At 44.2% G+C, this 20,795-nt stretch overlaps 1 protein-coding gene across 3 annotated transcripts in view; it reads left to right on the plus strand.

Moving 5' to 3' along the window:
* Positions 1-20,795, plus strand: part of Kank1 (KN motif and ankyrin repeat domains 1) — a 232,556-nt gene that overhangs the window by 151,309 nt on the left and 60,452 nt on the right. For 2 of the 3 annotated variants that reach the window (XM_023721889.1, XM_004637172.3), the window contains exon 3: positions 11,786-11,905. In XM_023721889.1, the coding sequence (XP_023577657.1) occupies positions 11,869-11,905 (37 nt within the window). In that variant the 5' untranslated portion in view covers positions 11,786-11,868. Of the gene's footprint in view, positions 1-11,785; positions 11,906-19,449; positions 19,694-20,795 lie in introns of those variants that run through there. The other variant, XM_023721891.1, reaches the window with a different exon arrangement.

Raw genomic sequence — 20,795 nt, forward strand, 5'->3', positions numbered from 1 at the left:
TCCTCTTCCTCTTCCTCTTCATTTTTTAGTACAGATTATACAGGGTCACACTACATAGATTGAACTCATAGTGATCCGCCTGTGTTCAGCCTCCCAAGTGCTGGGATTATAGATGTGCAGTACTACACCCAGTCTCAATCCCTGTCTCAGTGTGCCTCGGGGGCGGGACCAGCACAGCTGGCCAAAGATCGAACCCCAGCCACTGCGCTCTGCTTAAGCAGGCACTTCAATCCGCTGAGCTATGTGGCTGGCCCTAAGGTTCTGCTTCTTAACAAGTAAACAACGCTATTGCTATTGGCTGGAGGGCCACACTCTGATAGCAGGGGGTTTGGAAAGTGTCAACAAACCAGTGTACATGCCTGTCTACACTTAGATAGTTCTGTTTGTTTTGAAATAGTATAGAACAAAAAAAGTATGAGATTTATAACACCTTAAATTAGAAGTAATAGATATTTTACTATTCGTGGACATTTATCTTCTTTGATGGCTAGAAACTAGTTTGGGCTTTCTTCCCATCTATTCGTAGTTTTTTATGTTTGTGAATTAATTCTGCAGTAATAGGATACGCATGTACTGACAGGCCTTTCTTCCTATAGCTGGATCATTCTTCCTATAGCAAAGCACATTCTCTTGCTGACTTTGGGGGTCTTGCCTTCTAAACTCCCCCTTGTCTCAGACCCGGCCTATTAGATGTGATTGTCCAGGAGCCCAACTGCTCTGCAGCGCTGTAGGACCTGGTTCAGGGGTGCATGGCTCCCCACTCTGCAGTGCCCTCCCTTGCCCTCTCCAGGGAGTGGGGCTTCGTGAGACGTGCCTGTAGCCTCTGTTTCTGGCAGGAGCCCAGCCCTTGCTGCCTGGGTCAGGGGTGAAGCTTTCTCTGGCACGTCTCATCTTCTGGCACTTTTCCTATTGTGCCGGAGCAGAGACCTTGCTGTCAGAGCCTTTAATATGGGGGAGAGGAAGAGGCTGGGCTTCAGTGGGGAGGAAGGCGTTGGAGTTATAACCATAGGGTCTGTTTCCTCGGCCTGTGGCATTTCCCTAGCTAAACAGGGTAGAAGTGGGTGGTGGCATTTGAATTGGACCTTAGCCTCTGAGCTGTGGAAATTGGCAGGATGGTCCCGTGGCCCTTTCTTTGCTGAGCAGGGGACAGGGTCTCCTGTGAATGGCCTATCATTACTTAGACTGCCTTCAACTACTATTCTCCAAAGCATCCCTGAGCATGATGAGAGCCAGGAAAAAAAGAGTTGTCAGTCATTCTTTGTCTGTCTGTCTGTCTGTCTGTCTGTCTGTCTGTCTTTCTCCCCTCCCCTCCCCTTCCGTCCCTCCAGTGCATTGAACTCAGGGCCTTCACACTAAGTTACATCCCCAAGCAGGAGCTGAGCTTTTGAGACAAGGTCTTGCTGAGCTACAGTAGTCCAGGCTGAGCCCAAAGTGGCTGGTCTTCCACCTCTCCTCAGTTCCACCCTGTGCCCTGGTACTTGCCTGCTTAGCTTGGGGTGCGCAGATGGCTGCAGAACTCTTAAGCCTGAGAGCACTGTGCGAGCCCCAACAGGAGGACCCATGACAATAAGAGAGCACAGAACGATCCGCGTTTCCTGCATTAAAAAGGAAAAGCTTAAGAGATTTAATTCACTTAAAGGAAACCAACACATGAGATTTGCTAACCTGCTTGTGCGATCTGGGGAGCGGCCTGATCTGGGGTGTGCCTGGGTGCAGTGTGTACGAGCCTGCCCTCTTTTATTGAGCTAAAATAACACATAAATCTATTCGGTGAATTTTGAAGTGAACATTGTGATACCGTGCTTGTTAGTCATGTACATGCTGTTGTATGACGGGTCTCTGGGATCTTGCGTCCAGAATCATTTTTTTCATTTTGCAGAAAACTACCCACGCTGAGGGGCCTCCCTGTTTCTGCCGCCCTCCAGCCCCTGCACACTATTCTGGCTTCTGTTTCTGTGAGCCTAGCTCCTTTAGATACCCCATGTACAGGGAATTATGCAGCATTTGGCTTTTGCAGTTGGTTTTTTTCCGCTTTGCATCAGGCCATCAAGGCTTATCCGTGTCAAGCACACGCACCCGGTCTTTTCCCGTACGCATCCTGCCTGTCTTAAGGCTGGATGCGGGCTCGCGGCTGCTTATCCACATCTTCTTTCCTCAGCTGTCCGTGGGCACTTCCGTTACTTCTGCATGTTGGCGTCTGTGAATACTTCTATCAGGAAAATGGGGATGCAAATGTCTCTTCAAGCTTTGGTTTCGGTTCCTTTAGAAATATGCTCAAAAGTGGGACCACTGGATCACGCAGAAGCCCCAGCTCCTATTTTTATTATGAGGAGGGCCCCACACCGCCTTCCGTGTGGCGCCGCCAGCGTCCAGGCCCACGAGCAGCTGCGGCCCTCCAGGGTCTCCACAGGCAATCAGCACTTGTTATTCTGTGAGGATCTGCTGGCGGCAAGGAGTGTGGATGTAGTTCTGTTTAAATCTCTGTATTCATGCTGTGGGTACGGCTTTCCCACCATTTTCAGTGGAAGTGCACATCCTGTTCTGGTACCGGAGTTTATCACTGTCAGGGCTTTGGTCAGGGAGCAAATTGCAAAACATCTCCTGGTCTAGGCATTTAAATTTATCTTAAATAGTCTTTTCTATTTTTTACCCCCTTTGGCGGAACAGGGGATTGAACTCAGGCCCTTGCACTTGCCAGGCAAGGGCTTACTCTACTGAGCTATCTCCCTGGCCTCTTTTGTATGTTCTTGGAAAAAAACAAATCTAGGAAATATCTGTTTGGTCTTTCTGCTATGTACAGAAGTTTTTTTTTTTTTTTTTTTTAATTCAATTGAAATTGAAAGTTGGGTTATGTCTTCAAGGTCAAATCCAGATAGATTTGAACAACCCATTGTTAGAAGGTAGCACTTCTGAGGGGTATAAGGCTCCAAAAGGCAAGAACTGGGTCCACTTTGTTTACCACTCTAGTATCCAAAACTGTTATGTGCTCTGTATTCAAGCAGTTTTTAACAAATAATTGAATAAAGCAAAATCACGCTTCCTAAGGGATAGTTTCTAAATCACTGGGTAACACTTTCCTAAAGTCAGAGAACATGCCGGGCTTTTGGAGCCATAGAACTTAGGTTTTTCCCAGTTGGTCCATCTGCTCAGGCAGGACTTTCAAAGCCCTTATTAACAGCAGAGTCCCCTAAGTGGTAGTCACAGTGCAAATTGCTGAACCTACCCAAGAACTGATTCAGTAGATGTGGGAATCTGCATTTCTAACAAAATCCCAGGAGACAGTGCTAATGCTGCTGCTGCTGCTGCTGCTGATCTTGAACTCAGTCTGTAGCACACACCAGCCTGCAAGTTGGGCCAATCCTCCTGCCTCAGCCTCCCAAGTGCTGAGTTTATAAGCATGCACCATGACACCTGGCCCAGAGGGAACTATGGCGGTACTGAGGATTGAACTCAGGCCCTTGCGCTTGCCAGGCAAGTGTTTATTGTACTGAGCCATCTCCCCGGCCCAGGAACTACCATTTTTAAGGTTAAGAATCCGAGCATGTGTCCTAGGTCTCCATTTACTAAGTGAAAGTTCCAGTAAAGATGTTAATTTAAGAGTAGTAATGTTAGAGAAATTCACATAAGAATCTAATCCCAGAGAAGTTAAAGGGAATTTTCCCACAAAAACAGTAAGTAAATGAGAACTGTACATTTTAAATAACTCAAGTAGGAAAATTTTTAAAGTGTTTCAAATACAGCAAACTACTTCTCTTGTATCTGTGCAGGTACATTCTTCTTTAATTTTTCTTTGTTTTTTTCTTTTTGGTACTGGGGATTGAACTCAGGACCTTGCGCTTGCCAGGCAAGCGCTTATTCTACTGAGCTATTTCCCCGGCCCCTTCTTTAAAGTTTGAGTAGACAGAAATAATGACGTTCTAACTCATAAACTACCACCGGCAGTGCTTGTTTTTTAGCAGAAGCAAGATTTCACTAATATGGCCATGATTATAACATCAAGGTTAGGTTTTTGCTAAGGCCCGTTTTCCCTAAAGCTACAGGATGAACCGGAACATATCATCATACGTGTACCTACCCACAAAATTGTTTTTCCCTGAAGTCAGCAAAACCCATGAAGGTAGTAACTCAAAGAAGGCGAGCAAACCTTGGCGTCCATGGTTTTCCTGTCCGTTTGGGCGCTCGCCCCAGCGTGCCGCTCCCCGGCTTGCTGTTGTCCTTCCTTCCATCAGGGCAGATGGTTTTCAGCCTACGTCGTCTTGCGCTGGTGAACTTGCACTGCAGAAAATTTCCCAGAAAGAAGCTTCGCGTCAGTTTTCATTATGGGTTCGGGAAGCCCGAGCCTCTGGGACACCCGGTTGCAGCAGAGCTAGCGCAGGGCTCGGAAGGAAGTCCCAGGCTCGGGGTTGGTGGCACAGCCCCGGCGCGCCTTCGGAGATGCCGGTTCCCTTCATGGTGCAGCGCGATGTGCAGGGGCCGGGGGGTGTGCGCGAGGGCCGGTCTCGCTCATGCCCACTCGGGGGCACAAGGGGGTAAATTTTATTCTGGGAACTCTTCAAGGGAGGAATTGGCTTTTAGTTCAGCTAATCTGTCGAGCACACAGTGAGCCTGAATTCTCTTTGGTCCCAAAGCTTATTTTGGAGGAGAGGTTGGGCGGGTGTGTACTTTGTCCATGCTTTATCCTAAGTGTCCAATCCAGAGCCTGGCACATGATGCATTTTTATTTGTGAATGAATTAACAAACATTGCTGCTTCTGTTTTCTCTTTATGGTCTGTATTTTAGCTTATTCCATTAATATAAGCACCTCTTCTAGTTTCTTAACCGTGTTACTCCAAGGAATAAAATTACAAATAGAGCTGTTTGGACAAATATTTTATACAGTTTTCCTAATAGAAAAAAACAGTGTTTTGGGTTTTTTTTTTTTCTTCTACATTAGATATAAAAGTAATATCCAGGTAAGGTTTTAATTTCAGTCTTGAGCCAAACTTGAGATTTCCTATCAAATATTGCCCTGCTAGTACCAAGGAAGTTACTGCTGTAGTTGAAGGGGCCAAGTGGGGTTGGGTCATGTTAGGTCATTTGGTTACAGAACAACCAAGAGCTGGTCAGCACCACCTGCTCTTCTTACGGCAGGAGCCAGTATTGCAGGTCACCAGAAGGTAATCAGATGGTGAACTGCAGCCAGACTTTACCTTCCACCATGCTTTTATTGGCTACTTTTCATTAAGTAGTTGACTGCCTCTGCTTCATGGTCTACAGCAGTCTGTGGACAGTTATACTGGAGGTATAATAAATTAGACAAGGTTTTAGATGCTTGCTTGCTTGCTTGCTTTCACTGGTTTAAAGAAATAAATGAGCTTTCCTTCTCTTTGTGAGTCTAGGCTGGGGGGTGGGGACAGGACAGTCACACCCTAGGCAGTTGCTAGGTCACTGAGCTATGTGGCTCTGTGCTTGGGCATTTATTTTTATTTTTTTATTTTTAAAATTTTTATGTGTGTGTGTGTATGTGTGTGTGTGTGTGTGTGGCCAGCTCAGTCCACCAGGGGGCGGGGCTGGCTGGCATGTGGTGCTGGGGGATTGAACTGCGGTCCCTGTGCTTTGCTAAGCTTGTTCTAAGTAGGTGCTTTAGACCACTGAGCCATCTCACCAGCCCCAAGGGCATTTTTTTAAAAGATGTATTTATTACAAGGTCTTTCTACGCAGCTTGGACTTGTGGTGATGCTCCTGCTTTCAGCCTCCCCAGTGCTGGGATTACAGGCATGCTCCACTACACCTGGATTCTGTGGTCAGCTCAGCCAGCCCTGGCTGTGGGGCTGGTGCCGCACATGGTGCCAAGGATCAAATGGCCACTCCTGCACTTGCCTAAACTTGCCTAAGCAGTCGCTTTAGTCCACTGAGCCATCTCACCGACCCCCTGAACTTTTGGTAGGGTGCAGGTATCTGTGTGTTTCTGTGTGTATTTTCCCTTTACCTTTGTGGGTTCTGTTTCCTGTAGGCTGCACTTTAGCACCAGTTTCCTCTGTCTTTGTCCAGGTGCTGGCTTCCTTTGTGACAGAGCCCTCCTAAGCAAGCCCCGCTCCCATCCCAGGGCTCACTCTGCCTGCACTGTTCTCGGCAGTGGCGCGTTCTTGGCATGGTGTGTTCCTTCCTAAGGCAGTGGTGACAAGCGTAGGGCACGTGTGCCTCCACTGGCTGTCCCACAGAAAGCTCTAAATGTTTTGCCATCACTGTCCTAGAGTGTTCTACCTTTTCTGTTTGGGTGGTTAGTTGGTTAGGATGTTTTTGTTTTCATTTTTGAGACAGGGTCTTCTAGTAGTTTGTTGGTCTTGGACTCACTGTAGAGCAGGTTGGCCTCAAACACAGGACAGTCCTACTTCCTCTGCCTCCCAAGCGCTGGGATTATAGGCAGGTGCCTCCACACCCAGCCATTTTGCCTTTCTTGCCTTGGAAAGAATTTGCTCATTCTGTAAGACCTGGCCAACTTGTCTCTTGCTCGGAATACATTTTTCTGGCCACTGCCACACTTTGGGAGTAAAGTAAGGTACATTTCGCATAGACCGAAGAGTGTGCACGTTGCTTCTCTAATACTTTCTCCTTTAGCTGAGTCTGAGTGAGTGTGTGGTCCAGGGCAGACACAGCATCTTAGTCTATATTATGCTTCCAGAAGAGAAACCAAATCATGTCTGGGGCCAATTCCTAGGATGTTGTAGAAGGGCAGTGAATTAAAATATTCATATAGGCCCTGGGGAGATAGCTCGGCAGTCTCAGTGCCTGCCTGGCAAGCGTAAGGACCTGGGTTCAATTCCCAGATTCCCAGTGCCACATGTCATGCCAGCCACCGAAACCAAATATGCCTTTAATCCGAGCGCTGGGGAGGCTGAGATAGGAGTATCACTATTAGTCCCAGCTGTGAAGTGAGACTCTGCACCAAATAAATAAAAGATTTTTTAAAATAAAATATTCACATAGTCCCATAAAAATGTTAAAAAGAAATTGCTTCCAGTTCTAGCAATGATTATGTTAGGGTTACAAGATTGATCTTTTTACACAAAAGTAATCCCATGACTTGCTTCATTTTATCAGTAAGTAAAAAAGTGTAATATGAAAAAGAAATTCTATAACTTCCACATCAAAACTTGTTGTTTTTTTTTTATAATTGGCATTTTGAGAAACAAAGTCCCTATTTCAATTGTAATATCCTTTTATCCATTTCTGAAACTCCTGTTTTTCCATTTAGAGCTTCACACCTGGCCTCAATGAGCAGCGGGTCACATGTGCGTGTGCACGTGCGCGCGCACACACACACACACACACACACACACAAAGTATTTGATATTCTTAGCCTCAAATGATGCCTGTGTGAAGTCTAGGCACAGGGCTGCTGCTGAAGCCGATACTGTGTGGTCGATCATAGAGTGATGGCGGAGCCTGAAAGACATCTCCTGGGTGTTAGAAAGTTTCTCTTCAGGCTTTTAAACGTGTGGTTCCAAAGGATAAAGCTGCAAATACAATTCTGAGACTTAGTCTAAAGGGGCTCTGAACAAAGCCCCTGTGCTGTGAGCATCCGGATCTCGGCAGTGACCACCTTGTTAAAGCACTCATAATCGCGGGTCAGGGCCTGAATGCGAGCACTGAGGGGCTTAGATTTTTTTTTTTTTTTTTTTAAATGATTAGTACAAGTTTGTAGTTGTTGTTGTTGCTGTCGTTCCTGATTGAGACAGGATCTTGCTATGTAGCCCAGGCTGGCCTTGAACTCCCATAATCCTCCTGCCTCCTCGGCCTCCCGCAAGTTCTGGGGCTATAGGATTGCATCACCACGCTCCGCCAAGCAGTGTCAAGTGTCACTCTGCTACACAGCTGTGTGACCTGGGCGAGCTTAAGCTCACTGTGCCTCAGTTCCCAGTCTTTAAAATAGGAGAAGAAATAATACTTTGTAGCATTGTTGTGAGGTTTAAACAAGGTAAAAACTGTCAAGTGCCTTAATTGTAATATAAATTTATCGATTCTGAGGTGCACATTTTTCAGATTTCAACATTTGTGGAGTGAGAATGTGGCTTACAGTTAACGTAATCTTCTCTTTCGTGCTAAGGATTAAACCCAGGGCTTCATACATGCTAAGCATTTCCACTGGCAAGCTGCACCCCCATCTAATTTTTAATAATCATTTCATCATCACTTAATGGGTGATGTACTTTCTAAAAATCAGTGGTTCTTAAGGTTGGCCAAATAGCTCAGTGGATTAAAGCTCCTGCAAGCAGGCACAGGGGCTGGGAGTTGGATCCCCAGCCAGCCTTGCCGGCCCCACCCCTAGGGCTCTCTGAGACAGCAGTTGAGACTGGGTGTGGTGGCACATGCCTGTAATCCCAGCACTTGGGAGGCTGTAAACAGGCGGATCCCTACCAGTCTGATCTAGTAGTGAGACCCTGAACACCCTGTAGACCGTACCCTTCAATTAAAAAAAAATCAGTTCTTAAATAATGGTGCACCTCAGAGTTGGTGATGTTCTAGATGTGAGTAACTAGCCATAATAAGTAGTCACTTGTTGTCAGCTGGCCTCTGTGTCACCCTCAGTGCCACCATTGTTCTCGTGGTTACAGTCCCTATGTGACATTTGGTTGTTCAGCAGTGCGAGAGACTGTATGAAGTCCCAGTTTCACCTGCTTGCCTTCACTGGTGTGCTTAAAAACAATCCAGCAAGCTGCTTTTCGTGATTTGTTTCCTTGCAGCCAATGTAAACTATGGATCAGTTCATGGAAAGTTGGAATTATTCACTGAACTGTTCTTGGGGAACTACTAAAATGTTCAATATTCAGTCTGTTGAAAGAAATAGAGAAGACAGATTCTTTATTTTCTCTATTGATATATTTTTCTAAGTCCACTGAAAGAAGCGCTTCTTTATCTTAGCTAGCAGAACTAAGCCACCATTGTACCACTCTAGATTTACTGGTTTGCACTGTTGTCCAAGAGAGAGAAGAGGCAGTTTATTGATCTGCAACAAAGGAATGGACTGTGGCCAAGCCTTCTCTGGCACTGACATAAGAATCCTCGTATCATTAAGAAGAACAAGTCCTCACAGTCTGCAGCCACCTGTCAGACTGGAACAATAGCTTGCCCAGTGTGCACAATATGCAACTGTTCTCTTCACACGCACTCTGCCAGCAGCCAGGCCCAGTGACCGTGTCTTGTTATTTTACAGGTGCTATGCTTATAGGGCCTAATTTGAGGCTTCTTCCTCCTTTGGATTTTATTGTTCAGGTCTAGGGAGGATAGAAGACACTCATTTGGACCTGAGATAAATATCCGCTGCCTGGTGAAGGAGGTTCAATGACAGGAAGGAAACTTGGGCCAAAGTTTATGAAGTTTGGCTAGGAAGATTCCGGGCTCATCTCCATCCAGATACCTTGACAAGTATTTCCTTCACCCATCACGCATGCGGCTTGTCTCTTCTTGCCTTCTCTTTGCCCTCCAGAGCTGGAATGATAGTAGGTACAAGCCCTGTGAAGCAACAGTAGGAACATAGAAGGCTAGCAAGGGACCGGTAAACTCAATTTGGTTGGTGTTTAGCAGTATAATTAGCTGAATAATATAAAATCTGGACTCCTTCCATTACCTTCATTTCTTCCCCTCTGCTCTTCCAGCTCTCCACGTTGTTGTTTGTACAATTGTGCTTGCCAGACACTGATAGACATTCAGTCCTCTTCTGAAAAGACAGTTCTTGTTCTATTCCTGCCATTTAATTCTACGAGCTCAGACTTTACACAAGGGGCCTTGCTCTCTGAGTTCAAGGCCCTGAACCTGGACCAGTGCCCCTGTTCCCTGGCGATGTTAGATGGTTGCTCTTTGGTCAAAGAGATCAGAGGAATCTTGTTGTGGTGTGCTGCCAGCCAGAACCTGGGACCGACAGGCTTAGGACCTGGTCACAGTGTGTGGGCCCAGTGCTGGTTACTGGGACTGGAAAGCCTGCAGGACAGCGTGCTTGGCAGAAGCAGCCCCGTGGGGTGGGGGGGGTGGGGGAGTCTGCAGAACTGGTTCCATGGCAGCTCGCACTGAATGGTGCTGTAGACTGATTTCAGCAATGAGGAAAGTGCTGGGAGCTCAGCATGAGGTTCCTACCCAGTGTAATCAAAGCCACCGGCCCTTTCCTACCTTTTCCTTTTCCTTTACAAATGTTCCCAACCCCTTATCATCTCCAGGACCGGTAGTTTCCTTTTGTGCCGCATTTTAAAATACTTTTTCCTTTCTCTGATGATTTTTGAAGCAGATAAAATCCAAATTCACAATATGAGTAGAGGTGTTTCTTTTTAATAATTATTATTATAAAAGTAATAAAAGAACTGAAATCATCTATCATTACTTCACACAGGGACTACCAGTCTTAATTAGATATTTAAATATACACATACATATTTTTAACAAAATTTGACTTACAGTTTGATAGCTTAAAATCAGTGATACAGTAGGTGGCATTTTAGATTTTAATAGCAGTAAGAGATTGATTGTTAGTGGAGGGCATTTATTATCAGTGTGGTCATCATCTCAGTTTCTCTTTAATTAACATAATTTCAGTACTGTACCACATTATTTAAAAGTCTCACCTGATTTCAAGGCCACATGAGAATCCAATATATGTTTGAGTTATTAATTTAGCATGTGCATGCAATTGGGATGTTGTGTGGGCTTCTCAGTTGGAGCTTTAATTTCCAGCTTGGAATTTCAGTTTCTTCTGGTTTGATGGGTCTAGACTTAACAGTGTAAGCACAATATAAACGGAATATTTCAGAAGGCGTGGTTTACATACATGCGCATGCCTGTAATGCCAGCACTTGGGAGGCTGAGGCAGGAGGAGCACTATAAGTTGGAGACCAGCCTGGGCTACATAGTGAGCTCAAGGCCAACCTGAACTGTGTAGTCAGACACTGTCTAAAAAAGACGAAAAGAGAGAGTGAGAGACAGAGAGGAAAAAAATTCTATGTGTAATATTGTTTGCTTTCTTTGTCAGCATTTTTCCAAAGGCATTTTCACACAGTAAATGTTAGAGCAGTATTTTTTCCTAGCTTATTTTTTTTATTTGTTTTAAATTTTGTGATAACATGTCTTGTTATAATAACCTGAGATAATGTCAAAAGAGAAAATGAATATAAAATAAGAATTTTGTGGCCCAAATGGTGTTTGGTGTTCTACAACTGTGTGCCATGTCGTGTAATCCAAAGTTTATCCAACAGGACAGTAAAGAGATTGAAATTTGTTTATATTATTAAGATGTGTGTGGCTGGATGTGTGTTTTATTTAGAAAGGTGGCTACATGGAGGAAAGATGGGGTTGTGAGACTAGAGACATCTAAGATGAATTTGCTCAGAGTTGATTTTTTTTTTTTTTTTTTAATGTGAATGTTTGGTGCAAGAACTGCTTAGAAATTACGGCTTAAGAAGTGAATCTGTTGAGCCAACATTAGAAAAGGAAGATAAACTTGAAAACCAAAATAGTTTGGGGATGCTGCAGAATGACACCTTTGAAGACCGCCACCTCCTTACGTAGTCAGGCCCTGAATTTTCTGTAAGCGCACCATGTTTGGAGAACTTCCAGCCCTGTAGGTCCGTCCCTGGGCCTGTGTTGTACCTATAGCTCAGCAGCCAGGCCAGTGCAGCCACGCCTGGGTCCTCGGTCTGTCACACATTAGCCAGTTGCTGTCTTTGTTAACAGCCACATTTGCAAACAGAACTCTTACGATTTAGTATTGTCCATATTTTTAAATGGCCCTTGTTGATGGCACTCTGTTTATTGTTTCAGGTTGGATGCCTTTGGGAGCTGGATGCATAAAATTTGAATGACTCCTCCCTCCTTTCTGGGTCTGCCCTTGGATTCAAGCCAGCATGGCTCACACCACAAAGGTGAATGGCTGTGCCTCAGGTAACTGACAAGAGGGGGGCCTTGGCTAAAGCTAATTTTTTAAACAAATTTTATTTTATTTTGTGGCCGCCTCAGCCCACCCTGGGGGCAAGACTGGTGAGGCATGTGGTGCCAGGGATTGAACCATGGTCCCTGTGGGTTTGCCTAAGTTTGCCTAAGCAGGTGCTTTAGACCGCTGAGCTGTCTTGCTGCTTGCTTGCTTGCTTGCTTGCTTTCTTTCTTTCTTTCTTTCTTTCTTTCTTTCTTTCTTTCTTTCTTTCTTTCTTTCTTTCATGGCTAGTTAACAGCAAGTTGCCTGGATAAGTAGGATTTCAAAGCAGTTTTCTATTGATTGAAGTTTTGTTGATTTTCTATAATCTAGTAGAAAAAGTTAGTTTTATTTTTAGAGTCATTAAGTATAGAATCATAAATTACTAAGTGAATTCTCTTGAAACATTAAAAGGGAAATTCAAGATCCTGAGTGCTGATAGATACTCCTCTTCTGCTTTTTTTCTGATGGATTGAATGAGGAGAGAAGAAGTAGGTTTGGATGCTATAAACCAATTTGTGGTAGCTTTTATTTGATGATGCTAATGAGGGACAAAGAAGGGAAGCGATGGGTACATTCTGTAAGGTGACTCCCAGAAAGAAATATGCAGTGGGCCATATTTTGAATCATAAAGACTTGAATTCTAATTCTTACCTTGGTTATGTTAAAGATCCGCCTAGTTTACATAACCTGTATTGCTCATGGAAGATTTGTGAGAAATGTATAGAACAAGTAGAGAAAGCATCCTCCTAAGAGATGGGACGTGACCGGAGATGGCACCCTGTGCAAACAGCGTGCCCGGGGCTCGCTCCTGGCTGGAGCTGTCAGGAGAATGAGAGAGAGCAGTAGTCACGTACCTGGGAATTCCTTCCCAGAGCCTGGGTGCAAGGTCCTCGCTCCACTGGTACCCTTGCATGTCAGCAGTGCCTATTGGTGGGAGGCAGAGTGGGAGCCCGGAGCCTTACACAGGGCTGCAGTTCCAGCACCAGCAGTGAATATTGGGCAGGAGTATATCTCCTTACCAATGGAAGACATTGGTAAGTGTAGCAGCCTGCAGGGGTGGGATCAGTCAGAGCACGGAGTGTGCTCACGTGGGTACACTCTACAGCACCGTGAAGACAGCAGCAGAGAAAGAGATCCCCGATGTGACATGCTACCTGTGTTCCTGACTCCTTGTTCCCGCCATCTCGTTTGTCAGCAAGGACCCATCGGCAAGAACATGTCACTTCCCCGATCCACGAAGGCTCAGCTGTTTCTTCTCTGGGTCACCTGATCTGCTCCTGCTCTCTCTCTCTCGCTTATCCTTTCTACTACCCAACTCTTGAGGACTTTCATAGATTCTGCTTAGGGATTGCTGTCAGTCATACAAATATGATTGGCAGTATCTTGATACTCACTGAATTTGTACTGTTTACATGCTCCCTAAAATGATGTGTCTGCATTTTTTGTGTGTGTATGTCTGCATTTTTATACTTTGTCCTTACAATAATTTGTGAAATTATGTCATTATGGTTTTCATTGTTTTCATCCCTGTGTAGGGCACAGAGCAGTGCAGCGATGCACCCATGTGAAGTTGGAAGAATCAGGCTTCTTGCCGCTTCTCTAAGTGAAGTATTTGTTCACTGTGGCTGGGATTTGGTTCCTGCCAACACCAAGGTTCTCTTGCGCCCTTCCATCTGCTTCTATCCCTGCACCTCAGGGTGCTAGTGCCTCAGGACCTTGACCCTCTGGTGTCTCAGCGAAGTCCCATCTGCAGGGCTTTAGATGCCCCTACTGCTTTCCCGACTTGGCCTCTACTTCAGTTCTCTTTGTTGCATTCAGATGGTCCAGCCGGAACTCTTCGTCCTCTTCTCGTGTCCTGCTTACTAGATCTTGGCACTGAGCTTGAAAGCAAAAGAAAACTCTCTTCTTTATGGCTTCCACAGTACCTTCTGAGCCATTCCTGCAGATGAGTGCCTGGACTGGCGGGAAGGGTTTTGCTCATTCTAACCACCAGAACCCCAGGAGGCTGTGCATACATCTGTTCAGAGGGTCAGTCATTCAGTTCCTTTACATGCACACACATATATACATGTGTATGATGCTTATTATAGAAAAAAATTTTTATAAGTTTTTAGTACAGAGCCTACACGGTCTTACTACGTAGATCGGACTTGTAGTGATGCGCCTGTGTTCAGCCTCCCAAAAGCTGGGATTACAGGCGCACACCACCACACCCAGTCTAGAAAATTTATAAATATAGGAGTATGGCCTCATCTTTTTAAGGAATCAAGAATCACTTTTGTAATTTGTTTTGGGAATCAGGAATTACAAGTCTCCAGTGATACAAGAAACCAAGGGGGTATTCAGTGAAGTGAAGAAAACCAAGTTCTTTATTAGGATGGCTGGCCCAGAGGAACTACAGGCTCTGAACTGTGGGCCCCGAGCAGTGTGATAGGGAGGTTTTATATCTCTGTTTTAACTTAGGAGGGAAGGTGAGGGTGGCTAAGTGGAATTTTCCAGAGGCAAAAGTTTAGCAGGTACTGCTATGCTCTGAGGTTTAGAGGAGGAGCGGGTCCAGGCACAGCAAGTGGAGAAGTTGTCCCATTTTATAGTTCAGGAGAGTTTTAGCTACAGAGCAGAAGTTCATAGGAGCATTTTGTGCTTACCAGACAGCCACAGAACATTTCCTGCTGCACTTGGGGCAGGAGGCAGGAGCTTGGAGAAGCAGGAGCCTGGGGCCTCGTTAGCAGTACCGCCCTCCAGGAACAACAGCTGGCTTATTTTTCACATGGTTTTTAAATTTTACATAATTCTGTGGTTGAGAACATGCTTGCAAAAAGCATTCTTTTACCTTTTCTTTTCCCATTTTGTATTACAAAGGAAATACTCATGCTTTAACAAAATAATCAACAGAAAAGTGTATGTTGGTTATAAATATACTATTTTTTAAATGTAATTAATATAAGTGCACTTGCAGGCCCCACCAAGATGTTGAGGTAAAGATGACTTTATGACAGCTAATGAGGGCTGGTTACTCATCTTTCCTGTGAGAAAAAGATAAATTATAGGGATTGTTTGGAAGTTTTAAATGTAACTTATGTCATTTTTTTTTTAGGGCTCATGTACTCTATATGCCTATACATCTAGGTGTGCTGCCCCCTGCTCCACATGCATGCCACCAGTTACTGCTTTGGAATTCATGGGACTTTAGTAGAAATCCCAGGCAAAGGTGGAGCTAGGCCAGTGGCGGAGAAGGGAAACATTTTTCATGGTTTTAGGAATAAAATAGCCAAATAAGAGCAGCTAAGGAAAGTACTACGAAACAAAACCAGAGCTTCTCTCAGCCATGAAACCCACGTGACAACTGTTGAGGGTGTACACTGTGAAGGAATGACCCCCAGGCCCTCACAGCCTGACTCGCCCATGGCGTCTTCCGCTTAGAATTGCTAGAGACACAGACTTTTAGAGGACAAGCGTGTTCAGAGAAATTTCTGTTTGTAGAAACTAGTAGTGAAGGAAGAATTATTTCTGAAAACATTTTTGTCTCAATCCTTGAACTTCACTGTGTAATCAGTAGTCAACCAGAAGTACAGCTCAATGCCTTAGGGGAGGAGATAAACAATGCTGAATGGTGGTGAGCTTAGGCTCAGTAGGTTAGGAAATGAGAGCAATCCGCTGAGTAAACTCATCCTAAGCTCAGCTGATAGCCAACATTGAAAATGAATTTTCTGTTCTACTTCCCTTTCCAGTGATAGCTGGTTACTTTGTCCAACATAGAATATCATGAAAAAAATGAGGACATTAATGTAAACTATATAAAGAAAACCTGATTATAGAAGACTAATGCTTTCCCTTAGCAAAGACTGGGGGAATGGAAAAATTAAAAATTATATTGATTTTGACTTTAAAGTCAAGGCCGGGGAGTTAGCTCAGTAGAATAAATGCTTGCCTGGCAAGCGCAAGGGCCTGAGTTCAATCCCTGGTTCTGCAAAAAAAAAAAAGAAAAGAAAGAAAGAAATTAAAGTCAAGTATTATTTTGCTATACAAATACAAGATTGAATGTTGAAAAAGGCTGTTAATACTATAATTTGTAAAATTTATTATGATCGATTTCTTATATATAAAAATATGTGAAGGTTCTTTGGCAAGTGCCTGATAAACAACACTGAGCTTAAGAAGTAAACTAGTATGTGTACTAGCGCTAGCACACAGCAGATGTTACTGAGTGCCTACTGTGTGCCAGGCACTGCCTGGTACCAGAGAGACAGCTGAACACAGGCAGAGAGCCCTGCCCTCCAGGCAAGTACCTTCTGGTGGATGTTGAGATTGCCGGGACACAACAGAGAACAGATGTACACTGAAGGAGTGTTATGTTTTCACCTGAAATTCAGTTAATTCGATGTCATCCTTTGACTGTTGAGCTTGGCAGTCCCACCTGTGTAGCCCTTCCGACCGCGCCCCGTTCTCCCCTTCCCCTCCAGTGATGCCCCGTGTGTGCTAGTGTTATATCTTCTTCACCAGTGCTCCAGCCTCCTGGTGACTGGCACAGTTTTGTATTGATTAATTGTAAACATTTTAACTTTTACTAACCGGTACTACTAATAGAATTGTCCTGTCCTTTGTTGGTATAATGAAGCAGGGAAATCTTAAATTGCCCTTGACCCTCGTCTTACGGCTAGCCGGGAAGTAAGTGGGGGTCCTGGTTAGGAACACGGCTGGAGTGAACTTCTTCTGGGTGACGAAAGGAGATGGCTGGCTGCTCCCCAGGTTCCTGAGTCTTGCTGTTGAGCTAGGTACACTGATTGATACTTCTCTAAATACTAATTAATGTTGTGAAACTCTAATTAGAGCTTAGAATTCCTTTAGAAGCCAAGTAACAAGTGGCTTATTTGTCAGATGAAGATAACAACACATGTCCTGTCTTCTTCACAAGAGAATTGTCAGGCAAAAATAAAATAATAGCTATAATAACACACACACACACACACACACACACACACACACACACACACCCCTTACTGGGGGATGAACTCCAGGCCTTCACAGTGAACTACATACCAACCCTTTTTTTTTTTTTTTAATTGTTTATTTCTTATTTTGAGACAGGGTCTCACTGAGTTGCCCTGGGCTGGCTCCATCCAACTTTGGTAATTCTTGCCCTGAGTGCTAGAAGCATGTGCTGCCACACCCAGTGAAAAATGCTTCTTAAAATATGAAATGCTGGCCCGAGGTCAGTTGCTAGCACGTTGTGTTTGTCCTTGCATCAGATCCTGCTAGGTGGTGTGGCATTAATGAAAAATTCTAGTAGTGTCCCTAAAAGTTCAATGAAATGATAAATGACCGCTGTGAAGTGACTTACGCTTGCTTTACCATCTTTGTTTTTGCTAATTGTCTTTACCAGGTTATTATAGCTTTCTGTCTTTAACTTATTCACATATATGATATATATTTCAAGCATGTACCTTCTTATTTAAGGTGCTTCCTCAGATATATTAAATTTTCAGTTTATATTAATAGAACACTAATAAATTTTGGTAAGATAGTAGAAGAGAAAAATCACTCACAGTGCACAAGGTCTTATTTTCAATATTTCTTTTTTTTTTCTTTGTCATATGAACAGTTTCAGTAAGTTTTTGTACATTCTGGTACAGAATCTTTGGCTTTAGGCTTCTTTGTGCTTTTCCAGGTCTTCATGGAAAATAGTTTTCAGGATAATATTTTGAGCTGCTGCATAGTGTTCCCTAAAGTGTGCCTCACAGTTGAGTCACTGCCTCCCCCGCCCTCTCACTCACTGCCCCTTTCCTGGTGGATGTCTGAATTACAGGACTCTGTGCTTTCTTCACTTAGATAAAGCTGCTGAGAGCACCCTCTTGCCTGGGCATTTTTGTCCTCCTCTTTGATTACTTCCTGAAGGTAATTTCACAGGAACAGCACAATTGATGCGATTCTTTTCATGGCGTGCCTTGTAGGCTTCACTCTTGTTACTTTGGCCCTTGTTTGGATCTAGGTTTTGTCTCTGTGTTGATCTCAAATGAGGTTCAAAGGCCACTGATAAGGTGGGGTCAGTCACGCAGCTCCAAAGACTCCTGCAGAGCTGGCAGAGCTGTGCTGTGCAGCCCACTTGGTTGAATAAATATTGTTTCCGGGCAGGAGTGTTTCTCAAACAGCCCTGAGCCCCCTGCAGTGAACCTGAGGGCAGGAGCTGTGTGCCAGCCATTGGGCTGCTCTGCCCTGGCTGGTGTGGCTGAAGCCAGCCTGGTGATTTGAGACCCTCGATAAGGAGAGGTACAGAGGAGAGCAGAGGTGGTGAGTCTTGGGCCTATCTTCCCATTGTCCTTTCCCTGGAGGCAGAGCATAAACTGATGAGAAAAGGCCACTTTCCTTCCAGGGTGCGGTATGTATGCATGTACGCGTTGTTAGCTGTGTTTTGCGTTCTCCCCTAAGCAGTATGGTCTGACTAGCAGAAGAATTGAGAGGGTAACGTAAAAACATTACGTTTTTACGTTAGGGGCATTTTCATTTTCAGCTGCCCAACTTCCCTCCCCTATACACAGATGACCAAACACATCTTGCCCAGTTCACACAGCAAGTTACTGCCTGCTGCAGAAGCTGGACGTGGAAGGGCTTTTCCCTGCGTTCAAGGCACTGTGTTACCATTAAAAATCAAAAGGTCTGAGTAAGAGGTCAAAGGAGAGAGCTGGGGAGATAGCTCAGGAGAATAAGCGCGTGAGTCCTGAGTTCAATCCAGGGTAACACACACACACACACACACACACACACACAAAAGGTCAAAGGAAAAGTATGTGTATCAGAAAACTACATAAAAATCTGAAAGTAGAATGTTTAAGAAATGTTTGGGCCCTGGATATAGCTCAGTAACACAGTGCCTGCCTGGCTAGCGTGAGGTCCTGAGTTCGATTCCCAGTAGACCCCGAAAAAAAATTCTTCCTTCTCAGAGCTTTTGATAATAGGTTATTTTTTCTTAATGAAACGAAACTGAACCTTTTTCTAATGTGTAATTTATTGCATCATGCAGTCTTATTCTAGCACAAGATGTGTTTATTATTTACATTTAACTAAATTGTACATTTTGACTTTAAATGAAACTGTTATTAGTATATTGAGAGCTAATTTCACTCTGAAGATTCCAGTGAAATAATTTCTTTTCTTAGAATGATGGTTGTGAGATTATTATTTTTTTAAATACAAAGTAATTGCATTTGCATTTTATAACTCTTAAAATGCCAAGGCCACCTGTAAATATGAGACCTGGGCCTTGCTTGTGTAGTTGTCAGACACTGGAAATCAAGCCCTGGAGAGGTTCTGCAAGTCATCCATCAGAACATCTAATCTAAAAACTCAGGGCTTTGGTTTTAACCCGTAGCTGGTTCCACCCTACAACCTGCTCCAAACCCTGAGCGAGTCATAAGGGGTTAAGCGTCGGGTTTCAGACGGGCGATTAGCTCTCGGGCTAAGCTCTGAGAAGCCTTTAGTGCGTAGCAGCCTGCTAGGCTGTAGGAAATGTAGAGTCTGGGCTCCTACTCCTACATGCTACAGGAAAGAAACAAAAAAGCCCTCTTCAGTGAGAGGTTCCTGCCCAGAAGCACTGTAGGTGCCAACAAGAAAGAAAAGAACCCAAATAAAAACCCAACCCAGAACAGTTGCTGTGTTAAGAACTTGAGCTCTTGCTGTTATTCCGAGAGACTGCGTAGCCAGTCAGAGGAGCAGAACCGCCCTTCAGCCTCCCTGCGGGATTAGCTTGTCACCGACTTCCCGTTGTGAGTATTGCCATTTGTCTCTGGCTGTGAGCTTACCTTTTTTCTGCAGGACTTGGGTGGGCTCGCTGAAGCCATCAAAAGTAGGGCTCACCTGGTTCCTTTCCCAGAGTTTTGCTTTCTCCTGAGTCTTGGATAATTTCAGTTCATCTCCTTTGAGCAGTTTCTGAGAAAGGTTTGTATGGGCTTGGATGGAGAAAAATGAATGACTGAAGCTCCTGCTTTCTGCTTCTGGGTCCTTTGCTATAAAATAGAAAAAGCTGCTTGATTTGATCAGACAATTGAAAAATATTAGCGCAGTTCTCAGATTCACTAAAGCAATAAATTTTCATTCTGTTCTGAAATTTTTTTTTAAATATTAAAACCTCAAGGTGAAACTAAGAAATCAGATTGTAAGATTCATTCGAACTGCTGCAGAAGAAATTCTTAGTACAAATAAATTGGGCTGAAATTATTTCTTTTTCTCTGATGGATTTATTTGGAGTGAGCTATTCACTGATTTACTCATTTCCATATGTTTTTGGAAAAATATGTTTATGTTAGAGGCCAAGTTGGGTTCTGCTTTTGGGCTGCAGTTCATTATAAAGCCTGAAAACTGGAGTTTAAAAATAAGTGCCCCCTGGGTAGCTGCAGCTTTAGTGAGCTCAGCTGGTAGCTCTATACAGGCGAATGACCTCACCACTCAAAAATAAGTGTGTTGCTATTTTGAGGATTTTTCAAAATATAGTAACCAGATTTCTCATTTTAGCTGCTCTTAGAACAAGCCATTGCCGGAATTCAGATTAAGTGATATTCTCTAATATGCAGAAGCCTTTTTAATCAAGAGAGAATGCAGAGAGCGCTGCCGTGGGACCAGCACTGGCTTTGTGAGGTGTGCTTCCCGTCTCTGGCGGCAGGCCAGGTTTGCGTGGCTCCCTGCACATGTGTCCCAGCCGAGTCAGGGTGGTGGCCCTGATGACCGCTGTACTGTACAAACTTTTATTTGGAGGAGGTGGCACCAGAGGAACTGTTTATAGAGGAAGCAGTTTGCTACTGATAGTCACAGTTCTTTATGATTTTATTTAATCGGGAGACGTTTACTTTCCAAGAGATCTTTTATATTTGT

This window comes from Octodon degus, unplaced genomic scaffold (assembly GCF_000260255.1).
Source record: "Octodon degus isolate 3935 unplaced genomic scaffold, OctDeg1.0 scaffold00087, whole genome shotgun sequence".
Lineage (NCBI taxonomy): Eukaryota > Metazoa > Chordata > Mammalia > Rodentia > Octodontidae > Octodon > Octodon degus.